The sequence below is a fragment of the Hemitrygon akajei genome, chromosome 5 (genome assembly GCF_048418815.1).
Source record: "Hemitrygon akajei chromosome 5, sHemAka1.3, whole genome shotgun sequence".
NCBI classification, from domain to species: domain Eukaryota; kingdom Metazoa; phylum Chordata; class Chondrichthyes; order Myliobatiformes; family Dasyatidae; genus Hemitrygon; species Hemitrygon akajei.
In genome coordinates, this window is record NC_133128.1 from 187012869 (window position 1) to 187036877 (window position 24009).

Here is a 24009-nt window from a genome sequence, read left to right on the forward strand (position 1 = left end):
GTGAATTAACATATCACAGATTTTTGTTTTTATTGCATTTTGGAAAATATCCCAACTTTTCTGGAAATGGGGTTTGTAGTTACACGCTGTTACTTAGCGTAGTTCAAATGGGCCAACCTAACCTGCCGGGTCCTTGGCAACTTAAGTCACCCCATTTATCAAATCTCTGTTCTCTCCAAGAAAAAAAAAGGAATTGGGGGTCTTCATGTTCTGCTGCCCTTTAATTCCATAAGGCACAGGAGCAGAATTAGGCCATTTTCCCATGCTCTCCGCTGATAACTCCAGCAAACTTTCTTCAGGTATAGTTTGCATGATAGTTCCCTCCTCACTCGGATCTACAGTCTCAAGTACCTCCAAATTTTCCAAACCAGTATTGTCTCTACATTATTCTCATTCGCCATTACGAATGAGAATTTGATTATCTGGTCTTTCGATCTTTCCAATGCCTGTCTTTCAGCACATTTAAAACCACAATTATATTTCCTATTTCCCAGTTTGGACAAAGCGCATTCAGCCTGAAATTTTCTTCCTGGTTGACCTGTTGTGCGTTTAAGTAATCTGTATTAATTTCAGATTTACAGCATTTGTAGGTTTTATTATTTTTATTTCAAGAAGTATTTTTAGTATTTTAATTATAGCTTTTCTAAAAAATAACTACAAAGCAAATAACAAAAATGCAAAAGTCTGCAGATGCTGGAAAACCAGAGCAAAACACACAAAATGCTGGAGGAGCTCAGCAGGCCAGGCAGCGTCTATGGAAAAAAGTAAACATCAATGTTTTGGGCCAAGACCTTTCTTCAGGACTTGAAGTCCTATAAAGTAAATAATTTGCTTTTCAAAATTAGTAATTGACTTCCATTCAACTTAATAAAGTAAGGAGGAGCTTTGGCTGACATTTGAAACTACTTTGTAAGCTGAGGCTTTTCTAGAAAAATGGGCAATGGAAAATCTCTGGCAAATTGTGATTAATAGAAGGCTACAGAGCACAAAATGAAAGGGTGGAACTGCAAACTTCACAATATTACGAAGTGCTAGAATAATTTTGACTCTTCCAACAACTTTTTTTTTGCCTTTTCCATTGTTCTTAAATGTTGTTATGTGGTAGCAGTACATTAAAATACATAATAACAAAAACTGTAAATTACACTATGAAGTATCCATTCTTTCATTATGTGCTGTGTTGTATACAGGTCTGCATCACTTAACATCCACGATACGTTCTGTGAAACTGGACGTTATGTGATTTGGACGTTGTGCGAACCCCATATTTTATACTTTGCCTCTTGCTGCTGCTGTCACTAGGAGTGGTTTTGCTGCGTTTGGAAGCCATGATGCACTTTACGGTAATATTTTCGGAAGAAAATTAAATAGAGAGATAACGCTACTACACTTGAGATGCGTGATACACGAGATAGGTTACGTCCGATTGGGACTATGGACGTATATGCGATCGGATGTTGTCCGAATGGACGTTAAGTGGCGAACACCTGTAACATGTGCATTCGTAGTCTTTCCATGACCGTGATTGTTCTTAGCAAATTTCTCTGCAGATGTGGTTTGTCATTGCCGCCTTCTGGGCAGTGTCTTTACACGACATGTGACCCGAACCATTTTTAGTACTCTTCAGAGATTGTCTGTCTGGTCACAAAAAAACTGGTCACATAACCAGGACTTGTGATGTGCACCAGCTGCTCATACAATCATCCACCACCTGCTCCCATGGCTTGTCATCCCCGGATCAGAGGGGAGGGGGGAGGCTCAGCAGGTGCTACACCTTGCCCAAGGGTAACCTGCAGGCTAGTAGAGGGAAGGAGGACCTTACACCTCATGGGTTCAACGTCCATTCAGCAATCGGATGACAGTGGGGAAGAAGCTGCTCCTGTACCTCCTCCCTGACAGTAACAATGAGAAGAGGGCATATCCTGGATGGTGGGGTCCTTAATAATTGATGCCGCCTTTTTGAGGCATCGCTCCTTGAAGATAACCTGGATGCCGGGGAGGCTAATGCCCACGATGGAGCGGACTGAGTTTACAACTTATTGCAGCTTATTTTGATCCTGTGCAGTCCCAGTCTCCCCCCTCCCACCCCCCAATACCAGCGGGTGTTGCAGCCAGTTAGAATACGCTCTGCAGTACATCTGTAGAAATTTGCAAGTGTCTTTGCTGTCATACCAAATCTCCTCAAGTTCCTAAAGAAATAAAGCTGCTGTCATAGGAAATCTGTTATAAAACAATCACACACATGCACAGGACACTGAAGACACTAACTTTGCAGATGACTCTGATAACCCAAGCACAATAACCAATTCTGAATATTTTCAAATAAATGCATCATTGTATTAAAATTTGATTATTTAATTCATATAGGATATACCTAAGCATTGTTTATAAAAGCCTATAGAAACGAAACAGACATTTTGGCCAAGCAATCAGTTTTCATTTATACTCCAAGCAAGGCTTACATTTTTTAACATCATTACTCTTTATGGGATATTGTCAAAACTGTCAAGGCCAGCACCCGTTATCCATTCCTATTTGCCATTGAAAGAGTTTTGGTCAGCTTCCCTCTCAAGCTTCTGTAGGTCATATGGTGAATACATTGAATTCAAGATTGTTTAATGTCATTTCTAGTACAGAAGTATAAAAGATAATAAAATAATTGTTATTCCAGATCCAATACAGCACAAAAAACACAATAAGATAAAGAAAACAATATTAAAAAACACAATAAATATCAATACTTAAGATGGCTTATGCACATAGATTGATTGTATGTCTATAAAGAGATGCTAGGCACAAGGGTGTCTACAGATATGCTAAGAGCAAAAGGATTGCAGGGGACAAAATTGAAAGATATCGGAAGATCAGAACTGACAGATCAGAATGATAATCTATGAGTGGAACCAAAAGAGATGAGTGAGATCTTAAATTAATTTTTTGTATCTGTATTTACTTGGGAGATAGACACAGAATCTATAGAACTGCCGCAAAGTAGCAGTGAGGTCATATAGGTTACAGAGGAGGAGGTGCTTGCTGACTTGAGGCAAATTAGAGTGGTTGAATCCCCAGGGCCTGACACAGGGTTCTCTCAGACCCTGTGGGAGACGAGTGCAGAAACGCAGTTCTGTGGCTAAGCACATTGAATGTTTTAGTGCATTCATCAATATGCTTAATACTGGGCAGGACTTAGAACCAACAATAATATATTTGCAAGTCAATAGAGAGTGGTGTGGTTCATGAAAATAATTTTGGGATTGAAAAGCTTGTCATTATAAAGAGCGTTTGATGGCTGTGGGCCTATACTCACTGGAATTCAGAAGAATGAGGGGTGACCTCATTGAAACCGATCGAATGTTGAAAGGCCAAGATAGAGTGGATCTGAGAGGATGCTGAGTCTAAGACCAGAGAACACAGCCTCAGAATAAGGACAAGGCAGGAACCGGGTATTGATAGTAGATGATCAGCCATGATCTCAAACTGGCGGTGCAGGCTCGAAGGGCTGAATGGTCTACTTCTGCACCTATTGTCTATTGTCTAATAAAGGCAGGAGATTGGAGCTGAGAGTGTAATGGATCAGCCATGATGCACTGGCAGAGCAGACTCGATGGCCCATCTCTGCTCCTATATATTCTGATCTAAAATCTTGTGGACATAGATTTATGTAGCATGGAAACAAGCCCTTTAGCCAAGCCAGTTCAGGCCAACCTTCAACTATCCAGTAAAACTTATCGAATACTGGTCCTTCCTCCCATTTTCTATTCTCCACAAATTCCCACCAACTTTTCAGATTTTACATTCTCCTATACAGCAGGGTCAATTCATTATGGCCAATTAACCTATCAGCTCACAGGTCTTTGTGATGTGGAGGTAAACAGAGCACCCAGAGTGTTCACGTGTTCACAGGGAGAACATACAAAATCTACAGAGATAGCACTTGAGGTCAGGGTTGAACTCTGGCCTTGGGTACTGCAAGGCAGCAACTGTACGAGCTGTGAGCCACACTATGTGATGTCAGGGTGTCCTTGTTCTCTTTAGTGTTACTCATTTTGGGCACTGGTGTTTTTAAAAAAATGTCCTGGTAGGTGGTGTCAGCCCATTTTGTGGATGTAGCGTGCTGTAACCAGGGTACAAAGGCAACAGAGCTACATGAGTGAATGTTTGGTATGTTCATATGATGGCAATCAAATGGATTGGAATCTTTAGCAGTCTATCAAGTTCAGTGAGTGATGGAACTACACTCCATCATAATACTGACATATTGGAAATGGTGCAAATACTCTGGGGAATCAGAAAGTGAATCAATTAATGAGGGGACTTGGGAGTTCTTGTGCAAGATACCCTAAAGGTTAACCTCCAGGTTCAGTCGGTTGTGAAGAAGGCAAATGCAATGTTGGCATTCATTTCTAGAGGTATAGAATATAAAAGCAGGGATATGATGTTGAGACCACACTTGGAGTATTGTGTGCAGTTTTGGGCTCCTTATTTAGGAAAGGACATACTGACATTGGAGAGGGTTCAGTGAAGATTCACAAGAATGATTCCAGGAATGAAAGGGTTACCGTATGAGGAACATCTGGCAGCTCTTAGGCTGTATTCCCTGGAGTTCAGGAGAATGAGGGGAGATCTCATAGAAATATTCTGAATGTTAAAAGGCCTGAACAGATTAGATATGGCAAAGTTATTTCCCATGGCAGGGGATTCTAGGATAAGAGGGCATGACTTCAGGATAGAAGGATGTCCATTTAGAACTGAGATGCGGCGAAATTCTTTAGAAACATAGAACATTACAGCACAGAAACAGGCCTTTTGGCCCTTCTTGGCTGTGCCGAACCATTTTTCTGCCTAGTCCCACTGACCTGCACCTGGACCATATCCCTCCAAACCCCTCTCATCCATGTACCTGTCCAAGTTTTTCTTAATTGTTAAAAGTGAGCCCGCATTTACCACTTCATCTGGCAGCTCATTCCACACTCCCACCACTCTCTGTGTGAAGAAGCCCTCCCTAATATTCCCTTTAAACTTTTCCCCCTTCACCCTTAACCCATGTCCTCTGGTCTTTTTCTCCCCTAGCCTCAGTGGAAAAAGCCTGCTTGCATTCACTCTATCTATACCCATCATAATTTTATACACCTCTATCAAATCACCCCTCATTCTCCTACACTCCAGGGAATAAAGTCCTAACCTATTCAACCTTTCTCTGTAACTCAGTTTCTCAAGTCCCAGCAACATCCTTGTAAACCTTCTCTGCACTCTTTCAACCTTATTAATATCCTTCCTGTAATTCGGTGACCAAATCTGCACACAATACTCCAAATTCAGCCTCGCCACTGTCTTATAAAACCTCACCATAACATTCCAACTCTTATAATCAATACTTTGATTTATAAAGTCTAATATAACAAAAGTTCTCTTTGTCATCTACCTGTCTTTGGTGTCTTTGTGATGCCACTTTTAGGGAATTTTGGATCTGTATTCCCAAATCCCTCTGTTCTACTGCACTCCTCAGTGCCCTACCATTTACCTTGTATGTTCTACCTTCGTTTGACCTTCCAAAGTGCAATATCTCACACTTGCCTGTATTAAACTCCATCTGCCTTTTCTCAGCCCATTTTTCCAACTGGTCCAAATCCCTCTGCAAGGTTTGAAAAGTTCCTCTCTGTCCACTACACCTCCAATCTTTGTATCATCAGCCAATTTACTTACCCAATTTACCACATTATCATCCAGATCATTGATATAGATGACAAATAACAATGGACCCAGCACTGATCCCTGTGGCACACCACTAGTCACAGGCCTCCACTCAGAGTAGCAATCCTCCACTCTCTGACTTCTCCCATTGAGCCAATGTCTAATCCAATTTATTACCTCACCATGTATACCTAGTGACTGAATCTTCCTAACTTAGTCAGAGGGTGGTAAATCTGTGGAATTTGTTGCCATGAGCGGCTGTGGAGGCCAAGTCATTGGGTGTATTTAAGGCAGAAATTCTTGATTAACCAGAGCATCAAAGGGTATGAAGTGAAGGCAGGGGAGTGGGGATGACTGGAAGAATTAGATCAGCCCATGATTGAATGGTGGAGCAGACTTGATGGGCTGAATGGCCTACTTCTGCTCCTGTATCTTATGGTCTTATGAAGCTTCCTCAAACCTAACTCTTAAAATTAGCTTTTAAATTGTGTGAAGTATCTTCCAGAAAGTTCTGGAGCAAAAAGCAAACCGTTGCAGGGTCTTGCTCAAAAGATTGCCTCCCAAGATGCTGCCTGACCCGCTAAGTTCCAGCAGTTTGCTCTTTGCTCCAGAACTTTCTGGAAGATAGTTCACGGAGGAGATTCCAGCATCGTACTCTCTTGTGTTTCTACAAAGTTGTGGTTGATATTTTCCACTGACTATTAAATTAGTTTGCTATTCATTTGTACATTCATTTTATGGATTTCTTAAGGTTGTGATGGCCAGGGGAGGTAATGTGGACAAGCTCCTATTAAATACTCCCAACAGCATCGATATCAAATAGCCTCTAACAACCAAGACCAACTCCTAACCTTCACGTGTGGCTTAACTACTAAGCCTGGCAGAACAATTTTTTCCGATAGGAGAAGGGCTAAGGTGGGTTACTCCTGATTTAAAACCAGTCACCTTGAGCCGATGGGGCTCATCAGCGATGGTTGGCAACTCATCTAGGAGAAGGAAAACTTCAATCTCAAAGCTCTGCTGCCTTGCACCTATACCCACACATGGGGAAGGTTTCAGGTGTCAACCCCAAGGGAAAATCCAGACCTGGAGTCATTAAGGCAGTCCTATGTTGAGTTCAACACGGACTGGCAACTCCTACAATGCCACTGGTGCCAAACTGTATTGGTCACTGCCATTCCATTGAATCCATCAGCTGTGCGGAGACTGGGAGCCTGCTCTCCATATTGTACTGCCCTGGCTTGGGTACTGGCTGCATATCATGTAGAAGCCGGGACACAACATCCGTGTTGACCCTGACTAACAGAAAGGCACTTATTTATACAATTCTAGATGATGATTTGTAAGAATTACAGTAAAATCACTGAGGGAAAAGAAATATTCCAGAACCTCTGTGAAGTTCAATAAAAGAAAAACAAATATTTTAATAATATTTGTTCGATTGCAGATATTATCTGAAGTAAGGCTTGAATGTAAGTTTAGGATGCAGGTTTACTCATAATTTTAATAATTTGTGTACTTTTGCAGGTTCATTGCCAAACCATGTGCTTTAAGCCTCAAAATCCAAGCGAATGGGCCTCAGAAAGCTCAGCCGAATGCAATCCTGGAAAAAGTCTTCACTGCAATCACAAAGGCAAGCATTTACCAACCAAAGATGCAGAAAGTGCAGATCTGAGATTTGGTTTTTATAAATATTGAGCTTACACATTAACGTTCTTCCTTCTCGCTGTCCTCTTTCAGAGAATGGTTTAAATGTTTAAATGTTCTCGACAGCTGTAGTCAAAGTGGATTTATATAAGACAAGAACTAGAAAAAGACTTGATAAAAATGATGCTCCACCTCCCTATGTCACCACCTAAGATAACATCTGTAACGTTTTGTATCTTATCTCTTAGAACAGTTGTAATATCAAATTATTATATTCCTTCAGAAATATACGCTGAGCTTGCAAGGAACCTGCTATGATGTTAATAGTCATCATTATGTGCCATGTCAGATGACATGAGTGATTATGGTCTATGACCATGATTGTTCTTTGCAAATATTTCTACTGAAGTGTTTTGCCATTGACATCTTCTGGGCAATGTCTTTTCAAGATGGGTGACCCCAGCCATTATCAATACTCTTCCAGAGATTGTCTGCCTGGCATTTGTGGTCACATAACCAGAACTTTGATACATACCAGCTGCTCATATGACCATCCACCACCTTCTCCCTTGGTGCCACATGACCAGGTCCAGTGAACTAAGCAGGGGCTACACCTTGCCCAAAGGTGACCTGCAGGCTAGCGGAAGGAAGAAGTGCCGTACGCCTCCTCGGTAGAGGCGCATTTCCACCCTGCCACCTGGGGAAATTAATAGTAATTAGACAAATCCCTGAACCAGTCTGTCAAAGTGATTAATTACGTTTGAAACCTGTTAGTGGAGAATGTTCAATATCTATACTTTGTCCTGGTAGACTTCACAAGTACATATTTACAAATATGGAATCCACAAGGGATTGAAATTGCTATTATCGGGGCAGGTGGTACGATAAAGGTTAGGACAGTGCTTTACAGTACATGTCGCTTGGGTTCAATTCCTACCGCTGCTATCTGTAAGGAGTTTGTATGTTCTGCCCGTGTGATCATGTGTGTTTCCTCCACGTGCTCCAGTTTCACCCCACAGTCCAAAGACATACCAGCTGGTCAATCAATTGGTTATTATACATAAATCAGGGGATCGCTGGGTGGCACAGCTTGAAGGGCTGGAGTGACCTACTCCATAAATTTTGTTTTAACATCAGTATGTGAGTACCAAACTTCATTTAGAAATTTCTAGAAGCTTGGATGTATTTGGGAGTGATATGAATAATGCACAATTGAGGAGCTCATTAGAAATCATCAGCATGAATTCTGCCTGGCGCATTGTAACTAAATCTAGCAATGAAGTAATTTTATTTTGCGAGAAACGGAGGGAAAGTCAGAAAGCGTGAACACATCCTATCAAGGCATCGTGAAATACTCTCTACAAAGTCGTGAAAAAAAAATGATGAAGCAGGTGCAGAAGATCATCGCGCAGAATCTCATTTCGAGGTCATTCAACAGGTGAGGATGGAGGGTGTCTAAAATAAATTTTATTCTTCATAAGTTTATTTGGCTCTCAAATATTCCTGCATACTTTCTGTCATCAAGACACATTTCATTCAGCTAATCCTCAGTAAAAAAAAAAGTCTGCTTCTGCTAAAATAAATGGTAAACATTTTTAAATTGTTCACTTGTATTTTTATATTTCCCCTAACAGCAAGAGGAGCACAGATGGGAAGAAGGAATAAACAGACCTAATCTTACGCCTTTTAAGATATTCATCAGCTGCAAAGATGTGCATGGCAAAAATGGTGCAAGAGCTGATACACTGAAAATTCACCTGGTTTGTACGATTATAAATACACACCTTCCTATTGCGAATATACAGTAATTCAATAGGCCAGAAAGAGCAACGATGCAGAAAATTGTGTAATATTTCTGTATTAAAAAAACTTCTAACGAAGTATTCCATTTATTTTAGGCATGCTTCGCTGCGAGAGCCGCAACCTAGATTTCTCCAGCAATAGTTCACAGCACTGTACATCATCACCACTTAAAGCAGACCCCAATACCGAGACAGGTATGGTGGAGGATTTTACTGATTTGGAGGTGGAAACACTCTATAGATCACTCCCCCTGCTGTGATCGGGGCAGGAAGCGGTGACTCAACGGCAGCTGCAGAATGGAGGTTCAGCGCCATCAAAAGCCCCTTCGCAAGGTTGGGGCAAGTAAATGAAAGATGCTTCTTAGACGTGGTGGCTCCATTTTTTTTTGTAACGGTTTTCTCTCGTGCACTGTCTCACAGATTCCTCCACTCTTCTGAAATTTATCCCAAAAGTCAGAGAACTTGTGCACTGTAGTGGCATAGCATCAGAGGCAGAAGCTGAGGAAGTTTTGTGCGTTGAGGGAAATGGGAGCATTTCTCAGGAGTGCTCTCTGTGACCATGCTGTGCTCCACACACCATGATGTAGCAGCAGGCGGTTTCAACAAGCTTGGAGGTTTCCAGACTTGATCAGGCACGCACTACGAGCAGACTTGCAAAGCAAGAGCGCTCTCATTTATCATTGGCTGTCCTTCTGCAGCAGCCTCCGATAAGAGCCATTGCTGTCGCCCGCGGAAGAAGCATTGTGAGCACAGGCAGGATCATGTCGATCATCCACATGTCAAGATAAGCCAGCAGCTGAATGATAAGCAAAGTGTCACAGGAAGCTGTCACAACTACCACTTCCTACAGTATATCAGATGAGAGTCGGGAGAGTTATCACACCAAGAAGCACTAGTTCATGTCGATTTCTACTGATGCTATATGAAATAGATGTTGCTTTTTGCATTAATTAGTTCCTTTCTGAATTAGCAGTTATTTAATTGGATCAAGACTGGGTTAAAATGTTAACCCAAATCTGTGGAATTTGTTGCCATGAGCAGCTGTGGAGGCTAAGTCATTGGGTGTATTTAAGGCAGAGATAGATAGGTTCTTTGATTAACCAAGCCTTCAAAGGGTATGGGGTGAAGGCAGGGGAGTGGCGATGACTGGAAGAATTGGATCAGCCCATGATTGAATGGTGGAGCGGACTTAATGGGCCAAACGGCCTACTTCTGTTCCTATATCTTATGGTCTGATGATCTTATTTCTGCTCCCCTATCTACAGCCATCCAAAATAATGTTCCAAATTGAAATCCTGTTAACTGTAGGATTCAAAAAACTATAGTGGTATTAGAAACTGCACCTGCTTACTCTACACTAAAAGGAGTAGCACAGTAGTGTAGTGGTTAGCGCAACACTTTACAGTACAGGCAATCCAAGTTCAATTCCCACCACTGCCTGTAAGGAGTTTGTACGTTCTTCCTGTGATCGCATGGGTTTCCTCTGGGTGCTGCAGTTTCGAAGACGTACCGGTTGGTTGGTTTATTGGTTATTGAAAATTGTCGTGTGAGTAGACTCAGATTATATCGGGGCATTGCTGGGCAGTGTGGCTTGGAGAGCCAGAAGTGCCTGTTCCACACTGTATCTCGATAAATTGAGTAAATGGATTGTAATGCAGATGTTGTTCAGTGAAAACTTTAGCTGGAAGATTTCATCCACACCAAAAGAAACTCTTTGAGGATTGTGCTCCATGATGTGGGGAAGCCAAAAGCCCAAGCTAATCCATTACCATGAAACATATTACGTTTAAGCCGAAGCCAAATGGAACAAAATTGTCGCATGCTGCTGTGCAGAGGGACCTGGGAGAGGCTGTGCATGAATCACAAAAGATTGGTTTGCAGGTTCAGCAGACTATCAAGAAGGCAAATGGAATGTTGGTCTTCATTGCTAGAGGGATTGGATTTAAGAACAGGGAGGTTATGCTGCAACTGTACAGGATACTGGTGAGGCCACACCTGGGGTACTGTGTGCAGTTCTGGTCTCCTTTCCTCAGGAAGGACATACCGGCTTTGGAGGTGGTGCAGAGGAGGTTCACCAGGTCGATTCCAGAGACGAGGGGGTTAGACTATGAGGAGAAATTGAGTCGCATGGGACTGTAATCACTGGAATTCAGAAGAATGAGAGGAGATCTTATAGAAATATATAAAATTATGAAAGGGATAGATAAGATAGAGGCAGGAATCTAGAGCTTGAGGACATAGCCTCAAGATTCGAGGTAGTAAATTTAGGATGGAGACATGAGTTGAGACTTAGGGGGCAAAAGTTTAAGGGTAACATGAGGGGGAATTTCTTTACTCAGAGAGTGGTAGCTGTGTGGAATGAGCTTCCAGTAGAAGTGGTAGAGGCAGGTTGGATATTGTCATTTAAAGCAAAATTGGATAGGTATATGGACAGGAAAGGAATGGAGGGTTATGGGCTGAGTGCGGGTCAGTGGGATTAGGTGAGAGTAAGTGTTCAGCACGGACTAGAAGGGCTGAGATGGCCTGTTTCCGTGCTGTAATTGTTATATGGTTAAATGGTTACAATGAGCTCTTAGCTTGGTAAGCAGCCTCATGTGTAGCTGATGCACCATCAATAACTCACTCTGAGACGTAAAAGCGAGGTATCGGCTTTTATTGACTGGAAGAAGGAACAAGCAGTGAGTGACCACCATACTACATCCTGGAGACTGAGAGGCCGGGCTCAGACCTCCATCACCTTTATACCGGGGTCTGTGGGAGGAGCCACAGGAGCAGTCATCAGGGGGTGTGTCCAGACAGGTATATGTAGTTCACCACAGTAGCACCTTGTCAAAGGCCTTCTGAAAGTCCAAATATACAATATCCTCTGCATCCCTTTGTCTATCCTACTTGTAATCTCCTCAAAAAATTCCAACAGGTTTGTCAGGCAGGATTTTCCCTGAAGGAAACCATGCTGACTTTTTGTGTGTTGCGTTGTGCGTCACCAAGTACTCCGTCACCTCATCCTTAACGATTGACTCCAACAACTTCCCAACTACTGAGGTCAGGGTAACTGGTCTATAGTTTCATTTCTGCTGCCTTCCTCTCTTCTTAAAGAATGGAGTGACATTTTCAATTTTCCAATCCTCCAGCACCATGCCAGAGTCCAATGATTTTTGAAAGATCATTTCTAATATCACTAAAATCTCTAACACTACCTCTTTCAGTACCCTAGTGTGCAGTTCATCTGGTCCGGGTGACTTATGTACCTTTAGGTCTTTCAGCTTTTTGAGCACCTTCTCTCTTGTAACAGTAACTGCATTCACTTCTCTTCCTTCACACACTTCCTCCACAGTGAAGACTGACGTTTAGTTTGTCAGCCATCTTCTTGTCCCCTGTTATTATTTCTCCTGCCTCACATTCCAGAGGTCCTATATCCACTCTTATTTCTCTTTTATTTTTAACGTATTTGAAAAAACTTTTGTATTATTTGCTAGCTTGCTTTCATGTTTCATCTTTTCCGTTCTAATTATTTTTTTAGTTGCCCTCTGTAGGTTTTTAAAAACTTCCCAATCTTCTATCTTCCCATTAATTTTTGCTTTGTTGTATGCTCTTTCTTTGCCTTTACAATTGCTTTGACATCCCTTGTCAGCCGCGGTTGTAATATTTTACCATTTGAGTATTTCTTTATTTTTGGAATACGCATGTCCTGCACCTTCCTCATTTTTCTCAGAAACTCACACCATTGCTGCTCTGCTGACATCCCTGCCAGCATCTCCTTCCAATTAACTTTGGCCAACTCCTCTCTCATACCACTGTAATTTCCCTCACTCCACTGAAATACTGCTACATCAGACTTTACTTTCTCCCTATCAAATGTCAAGTTGAACACAATCATATTTACCTTAAGCTCGCTTATCGCGTTCAGCTCGTTACATAACACCCAATCCAGTATAGCTGATGCCCTAGTAGGCTCAATGACAAACTGCTCTAAAAAGCCATCTCTTAGGCATTCAACAACCTCACTCTCTCGAGATCCATTACCAACCTGATTTTCCCAATCGACCTGCATGTTTAAAATTTCCCATGACTACCATGACATTGCCCTTTTCATTTGCTTCTTCTGTTTCCTGTTGTAACCTGTGGTCCACATCCCAGCCACTGTTGGGAGGCCTTGTACAACTGCCATCAACGTCATTTTACCCTTACGTTTTCTTAACTCAACCTACAAGGATTCAACATCTTCAGATCCTGTGTCACATCTTTCTACTGATTTGATGCCATTCTTTACCAGTAGAGCCACACCGCCCCCTCTGCCTATCTTCCTATCCTTCTGATGTAAATGTAACCTTGGACACTCAGCTTCCAACTACAACCATCCTTCAGCCACAATTCAGTGATGGCCACAACATCATACCTGGCAATCTGTAACATTGCAACAAGATCATCCACCTTATTTCTTATACTACACACATTTAGATACAACAGATTGAGTACTGTATTTGCTATCCTTCCTGATTCTGCATCCCTAATGATTTGATTCTCAGACTGCTGGCTGCAACTAAGTACCAACACCTGTCTGCCCTTCCTGACAGTCTGACTGCATGCTATCTTTATTTTTTTACCATCTGTCCTATCCTGAGTCCCTTCACTCCAGTTCCCACCCCCCTGCCAAATTAGTTTAAACACTCCCCAACATCTCTAACAAATGTGCCCATGAGAATATACAGTAGGCAAGGCTGTTTCTGTGATACAGCTGGCTGAGTCTCTAACCTTCTGCAACTCCTTCAGTCCTGTGCATTGGAGCCTTCAGACCAGGCTGTGATGCAACCAGTCACAATGTTCTCCATCAGTAAAACTTTACAAATTTACCAAATCTCTGCAGACACCTAATGAAGAAGAGCCACTAGCATGTATTCTTGGTGATTGTACAAAATAAGGACTCAGAGATATTGACAACAAGAACGTGAAACTGCACATCCTTTCCAACATTGACCCCCCCCCCCCCCCCCTATGAGTACTGGTGTATGATCTCCCAGCTTCCCCCTTCCCAAGGTCCACAATCAATCCCTTGGTCACCCTGATCTTGAGTGTGAGGTTTATGATGAGACACCACTCAAGCAACTGATCTACCTCACTCCCGTTCACCTCCTCATTGCCATCTGTGATTCTACCAATAACAATATTGTTATCAGTGAATTTATAGATGGTGGTTGAACTATGTCCATCCACCCAGTCATGAGTGTAGAGAGAGTGGAACAGTGGAATACCTGTCTGCCCTTCTGCTTACCGTCCTCACTGAAGCTCAACAATCACCGAAGTCAGCACTTCGACCTCAGGCCTGCCCTTCTCAATATGGCCACTCTGCTTGGCCTACCTGTAAAAAAAAAATACTCATTCTTACCTATACCCACTATTTTTAATGGTCTAAGTAACTTTTATCTAAATAAACATGTCATCCAAGAGGAGTTTGGTTTAAAAATTTGATAGTTTGTTGTCAATTTTTTATGCACGGTACCACATAGTCCATGATTTTCCAACCAGGTTCATGAATTTGAAGCATTAATGCACAAAGGAGCCCAGACTTGTACAGCACAAAGTGCATTTGGGATTGCTTCCATGAGACCATAAGACATAGGAGCAGAATTAGACCATTCAGCCCATCAAGTCTGGTCTGCCATTCCATCATGGCCGATTCATTCTCTCTCTGAATGCCATTCTCCTGCCTTCTCCATGTAACCTTTGATGTCTTCACTAATTAAGAACATATAAACCCTTGCTTTAAATATACACTGACTTGACCTCCACAGCTATCCATGGTAGTGGTCATGAATTTCAAAAATTCACCACACTCTGGCTGAAGAAGTCCTCCTCACCTCTGTTTTAGTGGGACATCCTTCAATTCTGAGGCTGTGCCCTCCGGTCCTAGATTCTTCAACTAGTGGAACCATCCTTTCCACGTCCACTCTTTCTAGACCATTCATTCACGTTTGAGTGTGTTCATATACCCTTTCCAAAGGAGGCCATCACTGCACTCATAGAGAAATTGTCTAAGCAGTGGCAACTGAAAATGGAGCTGGTGTAGAGTTGACGAAATGTTGGGAAAATGGAGTTGCATGTTTTGATCTAGCTTGATGGGGTAGTATCAGGCTGGAGAGAAGTTCAATATTATCAGCACAAGTAATTGTCACAGTTTGTCATGACGGGAAGATGAGACTGTAAACCATGGCAACCTTGCTGTCCGCCTTTCAGCCTACGTGTCGTGGGTAACCTTTGTTAACACACTTCAGCACAAAGCAGCAGTTCATTGATTTTTATTTCAACCTTGTGGTGAAGTACTGAATGTTTCAAGCAACTTGAAATAAATTCCTCACAATCTCTCTGTATTTTGGTGATCATTTCAAATGGCTGTCTTCTTTAATAACTCATCTACCAGGAGAAATTGTTCTTTACAAAGCCCTTTTTGATTTTAAAGTCTTTGATTGAAGCTGCTCCTTTGCTCCAGTTGAAGTGGATCTAACACTGATGGTTTGATTTATTAGGGAAGTGCTTGTGCTGAGCACGATCAAGCAAGCAAGAAGGCAAGGCTATTTCTGGACACCTTCTCTATTTGAACAAGTCTTTCACTTTAATTCCTCATTTTGACATCTATTCATGTCGCTAATTTGTTTTTCTGGTTTGTTCGGTTTTTTACTCACTTTGTTCTGGGTCGACCTGGTAGATCAACCCAGAAATCACAAAAATTCTGTGTTTTGGGTGGGTCTCCCTTCTATATTAGAAGGGAGACATGATTATTGTAGGAGCCTTGTGTCTATCTTCTGTCTGTTTTGCATTTTGTATTATGGGTTACGGTAATGTGTCACATTGTTTGGGATGTGGTAGAAGTAAATGAGTAGTCACGTATTCACGCTTTGTGTTAGTTGCATTAGAGACAGATTTAGTAGGAGACGTATATTTTTTGTTGACTGTTTATTACATTAATTCTGTTACTGCTAATTTTGATGGCTTGTCTTTGCTGGTTTCATAATAAAGGATTGAATGCACTTTTTATTGACTTGGAACTCAGTTATTTGGAAGCACGTCACACATTGTCCATTCCTCCACTCAGTCTGTCAGTGGTTTTGGTTTCTACAGTTATAAAGGAATATCTATCCATTGTCTGCACATTTGATACATCTGCAGGCTGTCAATTAGAAAACAAGTTAAAGGGTACAAATGGAACGTTACATTGAAGCCGAGGCAATTTTATTTCCACTGTTCTCTTTATTGCATGGGTTCCCAACCTGAACCCCCTCATTTAATGGCATTGGTCCATGGCATAAAAAAGATTGGGAACCCCTGCTCTGTTGAAATATACTGATTCTCCTAGCACTTATTTGTGTTCCAAATACTATTTTTGGACTGCAACTTGAGAAAACCTCTTGACTATTTACAAGATTTATTCAGGTTATCACACACGAAATGCTGGAGGAACTCAGCAGGTCAAAGATGATCTATGAAAAAGAATAGATAGTTGACATTTCAGGCTGAGGCCCTTCGTCAGGAATGAGAAGGAAGGGGGAAGAAGCCAGAATAAAATGCTGGGGGGAGGGTATGGAGACTAGCTGGATGGTGATTGGTGAAGCCAAGTGGGTAGGAAAGGTCATGGGCTGGAGAAGAAAAAATCTGATAGGAAAAGAGAGTGGACGATAGGAGAAAGGGATTCAAGTTGATTACTCTGATTATTTGAGATTAATTTGGAGTCGACGGTAAAATGAAATAAAATACTAATATATATTCAGCATGAAATATCCACATTTTGTGGTAAGTTTTCTATTTCTGTACCTGCAACTTAGGGCAAGAGTCAACTGAAGCTTTCTCAAAAAGGACAAATTTGGGTAAAATTATTAAGGTTATGTTATAGGAATTGAGGGGGAAATTAATCTTTCAGTGTTGTGCATAATAACCTGGCAGAATATGAACAGCTCCTCATTGTCACGTGTTGCAAACTGCTGGGCAGGTCAGCCAGAGCTGCCAGCAGTGTCTCACGATCTGGTTCATTCAGAGGCTAGGCCTTGGAGTTTCATCCGCTTCCTGCTCCTCAACAAGTTTCTCTACATCAGGGGTTCTCAACCTGGGGCCCATGGACACCTTGCTTAATGGTATTAGTCCAGGGAATAAAAAAAAGTTGGGAACCCCTGCTCTAAGTTTCCTCCCCTACACCCCATGTTAAATAAATCTATCCTGTTACTGCTGAGAGTGGGATTGAACACTCAATATCATTAAATTAAAGGCCTGTCTATGCAGAGGTTTGACAATATTAATGAATAGTATCAGAACACACTGAAGCCCAACTGGACGTCATTATGGAAATACAATCTAGTTTTGGCACATGTCTCTGCCTTCCAACTTCCACACCTACTAGTTGCAGAGCTAATCTATGGAAAATATTAGGGGTCCGATATGAAAACTTCTGACCTCTTACTGTGCCCTGGTCTCAACACTGAGCCAGGGCCTTACATTTATCATCTAAAAAATCCACTCATTAATTTGAAGGGGTCACCCTTTTTCTCTGAAATTGTGGAAGAAGGTAAGTAGTACATTTTGTTTATAATCTAATTATTCTTAATGTTTTATTCATTTATATGTTTAATGTGATTATAAACAAAAGTGTTATTTTTACTACTTAATATTTTAATTATATTTATTTTCTTTTTAGCAGTATACATGTGTACAGTTGAATGGCATAAACTGAACTTGAACTTGATTTCCAACAGGACAAATTCTGCAGATGCTGAAAATCTAAAGCAACACACACAAAATGCTGGAGGAACTCAGCAGGCCAGGCACTATCTATGGAAAAGAGTAAACTGTCACCGTTTTGGACCGAGAACCTTCTTCACGTCCTGCTGAGTTCCTCCAGAATTTTTTGTGTGTTAACTTTGAACCTTACTGTAAGTTTTATGGATTGTAAGAGGGTAAAAAAAAGCTTTTGAGCAGCACAACCTCTCAGAAGGGTCCATGGCTGGGGCCTCATTAAAAAAAAACAGACAAATTACTAAAGAAACTGCAAGGTTACTGCCCGGTGTGCCAAAGGCATGGAAACAAACAACTTTTTGGCATTATACCACGACCAAACATTTTGATTCAATCCTCAGTCATCATAATTGCTTCCTTCCCAAACAATACCATGCCTGCAGCCAGCAAAGATATAGCATAGACAATTAAAATTTTCAGTTCTGATGCACCCATCAATGTTTCAGAAAAAGAAGTGCAGCAAAGGAGCTGAATAGCATTGCGTAAAAAAAAATATTTTGTACATGACAGGAAGAGGCTAAGAGGTGCCCATTAGTAGCTCCTTTTAGCTCAAGGAAGTGAATGGGATTGAGAAAGCAGTTGCTTAGTGTGGGATGTTCAGGAAGACCACAAGGGTGTGGTGGAAATTGGTCTGGCCTTTGTTTAAAGAAGAGAGGACCTTGAGGTTAGTAAATCTACGTTTACACTGCCATATGCGGTACTTCTACATAAAACAAACTGTTTAAGGAACTCAACGTGTTGAGCAGCATCCACAGATGGAAATAATGATCAAAGTTTACACTTCAATGTAAATTTATTATCAAAATACATGTATGTCACCATATACTATAGTGGATACTATTGAGAGAGTGCAGAGGAGATTTACAAGGATGTTGCCTGGATTGGAGAGCATGCCTTATGAGAATAGGTTGAGTGAACTCGGCCTTTCCTCCTTGGAGTGATGGAGGATGAGAGGTGACCTGATAGAGGTATATAAGATGATAAATGGCATTGATCGTGTGGATAGCCAGAGGCTTTTTCCCAAGGCTGAAATGGCTAACATGAGGGGGCACGGTTTTAAGGTGCTTGGAAATAGATGCCGAGGGGATGTCAGGGGTAAGTTTTTCACACACAGGGTGGTGGGTGCGTGGAATGTACTGCTGGCGACAGTGGTGGAGGCGGATACAATAGGGTCTTTTAAGAACCTCTTAGATAGGTATAAGGAGCTTAGAAAAATAGAGGGCTATGCAGTAGAGAAATTCTAGGCAGTTTCTACATGGTCAGCACAACATTGTGGGCCGAAGGGCCTGTAATGCGCTGTAGATTTCTATCTTCTATGTTCTGTCTACAAACCTGAGATTCATTTTCTTGCAGGCATTCTCAATAAATCCATAGAATACTAAACATTGAAGAATCAGTGAAAGACTGCACCAACTTGGGCATTCAACCAGAGTGCAGCAGACAACAAACTGTGCAAGTAGATAAATAAATAAATAAACAAACAAACAAGCAAATAAATAAGCAAGCAATCAATTTCAAGAACATGAGGTGAAGAATCCTTAAAAGTGAGTCCATTGGTTGTGGGAACATTTCAATACTGGGGCAAGAGAAATTGAGTGAAATTATCCCCTGTGGTTCAAGAGCCTGATGTTTGAGGGGTAGTAACTATTCCTGAACCTGGTGATGTGAGTCCTGAGGCTCTTGTACCTTTTTCCTGATGGCAGTAGCAAAAGGAGAACATGTCCAGGGTGGTGGGGGTCCCTGATGATGGATGCTGCTTTCCTACAATGTTCTTTTATGTAGATGTGCTCATGGTAGGGAGGGCTTTACCTGTGATGGACTGGGTCATATCCATTACTTTTTATAACATTTTCCATTCAAGGGCCTTCATGTATCTATACCAAGCTGTAACGCAACCAGTCAATATACTCTCCATCACATATCTATAGAAGTTTTAGATGTCACGCCAAATCTCTGCAAATTCCAAAGTAGAGGCATTTCAACGTTTGAAGCAAGACCTGCATAATGCTTCCAACATCTGCAGTCTCTTGGGTCTCCATTTTTACATAAGTGAGGCAGCATAACCCACGGTTGAAATAATTGTCAGTTTAACATCATATGAAATCTGCAATAATTTACACAGTGATTTAACAATAATAATTTATGAAAGAAATGTATTGGTGTGTAATTTGCTATTAAGAAAGTAAATACTGGAATTCCATTAACCTCCCTCTTCCTCACTACTCTTAAACCCTCACCTCAGTTAAACAAACCATCTCATAGACTTGTGTGTACCTTCTTTGTCTCAATGTCTGTTAAATGATGAGAAGCGCTCTCATACAATGTAAATGTAGATAGATTTTTCTTTATTAAGAACAAATTCTGAATTAGCTAAATTCTTTTATTTTTAGCATCCAGATGAGAAGAGATTGGAAGGGCTTTCCAAGCAACTGGATTGGGATGTTCGCACAATTCAACGCTGGTTTCGGCAGAGAAGGAACCAGGAAAAGCCCAGCATCCTCACCAAATTCTGTGAGAGCATGTACGGATTTAACCTGTTGTGTTTTACTAATGCAGAATTGAAGACAGCTTATATTCTGACAAACAAAGGATGATTTTTGTTACTTATTCTTTTGACTTCTTTAAAATCAAGCATTGGCAGAGAAGGCTGGCAGATTTACAAGACCTATTTAGTGCTAATAACCAAAGATTAATTTTTATCTAATATTGTTTCCCAACGTGTTTTAGTAACTTGTTTTCGTAAGCAAATTTAACAAATTCATATTTGATTAGAATTGTGGGAAAAAGAGAGGTAGTCACTATTAGAAAGACATTTTGTGACCTGGGTGGATTTGATATTTGGTAGTTCCTCTGGTGAAGGGGCTGTCATGTCCATTTTGGGCAACTCACTCACCTTTCCCCACCGGACACTCACCTTTCACCTGTGACTCCAAGTAGCTGTTTGCATGCGGCAGTGGCCACACCCCAGGATACCGCTTCAATAAGCAGGCTAAACCAGCGGACGATAGCTAGCGGCCTCATACCTTGGTAAAATGCGGTTACACCTGTCCTAGCATGCAAAGTCATATGTGGACTGGGTGGATGAGATCAACAGTGAGATCCAGTGGCCAGGAAGGTGGTGCTGCAACGCTCCATGTTGAGAAAGGGCATGACGAGGCACAGGAGAAGTCATGGTCATCCACCGCAACGAAGAGAGACCCCAGTTTGTCATGCTGTTTGTACCACAGGACCCGAACTTCTGCGGTCAGAGAGAGTGGAGCTGCCCAGTGCAATGAGTTTTCCACTTCAAAAACTCTCCCGCACAGGTTTTCTGCCATCTTCGCATACAATGGACAACCACAAAATGCTTGATCACAGCAGTCCGTAAAGCAACACGACAAGCAGAATTGCTGAACGGTTATGAATCAAGAAAGATGTGTGGAAGTTCAATGAAGTCACTCTTGCATTCTTCAATCATCAGATCAGATCCTGCCTTGAACTTTGGCAGAAAGACAGTGAAGTGCTAACAAACAAAAGCAAATTACTGTGGATACTGAAAATCTGAACAAAATGCTAAAGATTGTTTAGTGGGCCACAGAGCATCTGTGCGAAGAGAAATATCTCAGATTATTGACCTTTCATCAGAACTGGTCTTTCAGCTGAGCTTCAGGCTTGGAGATGAACCACAAGACTAATCCGTAATTAGAGAATCAAAGTTCAAAGTAGAATTATTATCGTAGTATGTATGCATTATACAACCTTGTAATTTGTCTCCTTACAGACAGCCACAAAACAAAGAAACCCTAAAAGAACCCGTTTAAAAAAGACCAACAAACACCTAATGCGCAGAGAGAAAAAAAATTGCAATTAAAGTAAGCAAATAGCATTCAGAAGTCAAGTTTTATGAAAGACACGAAGCCAGGCATCACTGTAGCTGGAGCAGATCAGCACAAAGCTGAGTAAACGTCATGGGATCACAGACACGAAGCCAGAGTTCACTGCACCTGGAGCAGGCCATAGTCTCAGTTCAGTGCAAAGCTGAGTAAACGTTCTGGAGCAGAAAACAGACTAGTCCCATTACTCTACTCTGGTCCCAACACCCTGACCATTTCAATCTAACCTGGTACTTAAATCATCCAAACATTGGGCCATTCCTTGCTCTCTGATAGCTCTGGGGCCTGGACCCCGCTGCCACAATTCAGCCCATACCTGACCTCTCCAACGCTGCCCAGCATTTAAGTGGATCAGACATCTGGACTTTCCTCACTCCTGCCTCTGCTTGCCTCTGGCATACCTCGACTTTATCTCTGCCTCTGCCTCTGCTCGCCTAGTTTCACGTCTGCACACCTCTCCATTGTTAGCATTGATCATTATTAATAAAGCATTATTAATAAGATGCTTTGTAGTTTCCATTGTTTTGTATTTTGCCACCAAGAAGTAGTCATTGGTCATCACCAGTGCCATTTTAAATCAGCTAAATTGAAAGAAGGCAACCAAAGGGGTTATCTTAAAAAATTGTGACAGAAATTGCATATGTGGATGATGACTTAAGACTAAATTCCTATATTCCATTTAACTCAGGTAATTGGATTGTTCCAGATTAATGCAAATCGGTTAAATTCCTATCACTGGGGAAAGGCTTGTGTACAGTTACCTAGACAGACCAGCAAGACAGGTGTCTTGTATAATGCTGACTCAATATATCTAATCTGCTTGTACTTGATTCCCTGGCAAATCTACCATGTAAAATGTTGGCTTTGACAGAATACAGTCTTTAGCAGCCAAGTTTGAATTATGATTTCTGCGGAAGGACAAGAGTGCAGCAATATATTATAAAATCTTTGGTTCAGTATGTCAACTGTCAGGTGGGCTTACTGGAGGAGGTGACCAAAAAAGGATGTGAGGAATAGGGGGAGGGGGAGGGGGAATCTGTTTACCAGAAGGAAGAATTGATGTTCATGTCATCAGGTTGGAGGCTACCCAGATGGAGTAGAAGGTGTCGCTCTTCCACCTTGAGGGTGACCTCATCGTGACACACAGTTGACATAGTAATTAACATGAGGCATTAGAAAGACATACAGACATACTTTATTGATCCTGAGGGAAATTGGGCTTCATTACAGCCGTACCAACCAAGAATAGTGTAGAAATATAGCAATATAAAACCACAAATAATTAAATAATAATAAGTTAATCATGACAAGTAGAAATAAATCTAGGACCAGCCTATTGGCTCAGGGTGTCTGACACTCCAAAGGAGGAGTTGTAAAGTTTGATGGCCCTATGACGCTCAGTGTTGCATCTCGGTGGAATGAGTCTCTGGCTGAATGTACTCCTGTGCCTAACCAGTCCATTATGGAGTGGATGGGAGTCATTGTCCAAGATGGCATGCAACTTGGACACATCCTCTTTTCAGGCTGAAAAGAATTGAGCTGGAGTTGATAAGTCTGACTGGACTGCATTAAGTGGTGAGTTACACTGTTCAGCTTGGTACATATTTTTTTTCAAACTCTGTTTATTAATTTGTCGTTTTATAAGATGTTTTGTATGTTTTATATGTTACCATCTACATATGCCACCAGAATATATTGTGCTGCTGATTTAGGTTGATTGTTGATTCCCAGTTACCGGCGCAAGCCTATTATAAAAACTTCCTTTGATGAGGAATCGGTAATGCAATGCACTGACTTAAGCTGCATTTACAGTTGACTGGAGCAAAATTAATTGCAGTGACCCAGATTTGCAGTCCACAGTGAAGGTAGAGTGCTCACAGCAGATCTCTTAAAGATCTAGCCGTGAATCTGTATTTATTGAGGAGGCACAGCAGTGCTTCCACTTCCCAAGGAGATTCAGGCAAGTGAGGCTCCCTTCGCCTCACCATTTTAACTGAATTTTATAGGAGCAGCATTGAGAGTGTCCTGACAAATAGTATCCCCATGGGAGCAGCAGAGCGTCAGACAGGAAGTCCCTACAAAGGCCTATGAGAAAGGCCAAGAGGAACGTAAGGGTCTCCCTACCATCCATCGAGAAATTTATCAGGAGCGCTGCATTCGTAGTGTAGTCAGTATTATCAAGGATCCCACCCATCCATCTTTGACTTTCTACCATCAGGCAG

General features: G+C 41.6%; 1 protein-coding gene and 1 long non-coding RNA gene across 3 annotated transcripts in view; both read left to right on the forward strand.

Moving 5' to 3' along the window:
- LOC140728560 (ceramide synthase 6-like) overlaps nucleotides 1–24009 on the forward strand; it is a 292767-nt gene that overhangs the window by 87486 nt on the left and 181272 nt on the right. For both annotated transcript variants that reach the window (XM_073047476.1, XM_073047477.1), the window contains exons 2-3: nucleotides 7219–7324; nucleotides 20306–20436. In XM_073047476.1, the coding sequence (XP_072903577.1) occupies nucleotides 7219–7324; nucleotides 20306–20436 (237 nt within the window). The remainder of the gene's footprint in view (nucleotides 1–7218; nucleotides 7325–20305; nucleotides 20437–24009) is intronic.
- LOC140728561 (uncharacterized) lies at nucleotides 8224–16119 on the forward strand. Its single transcript, XR_012099111.1, has 3 exons — nucleotides 8224–8776; nucleotides 8973–9098; nucleotides 9237–16119. It is a non-coding gene; the product is annotated as an uncharacterized lncRNA (long non-coding RNA).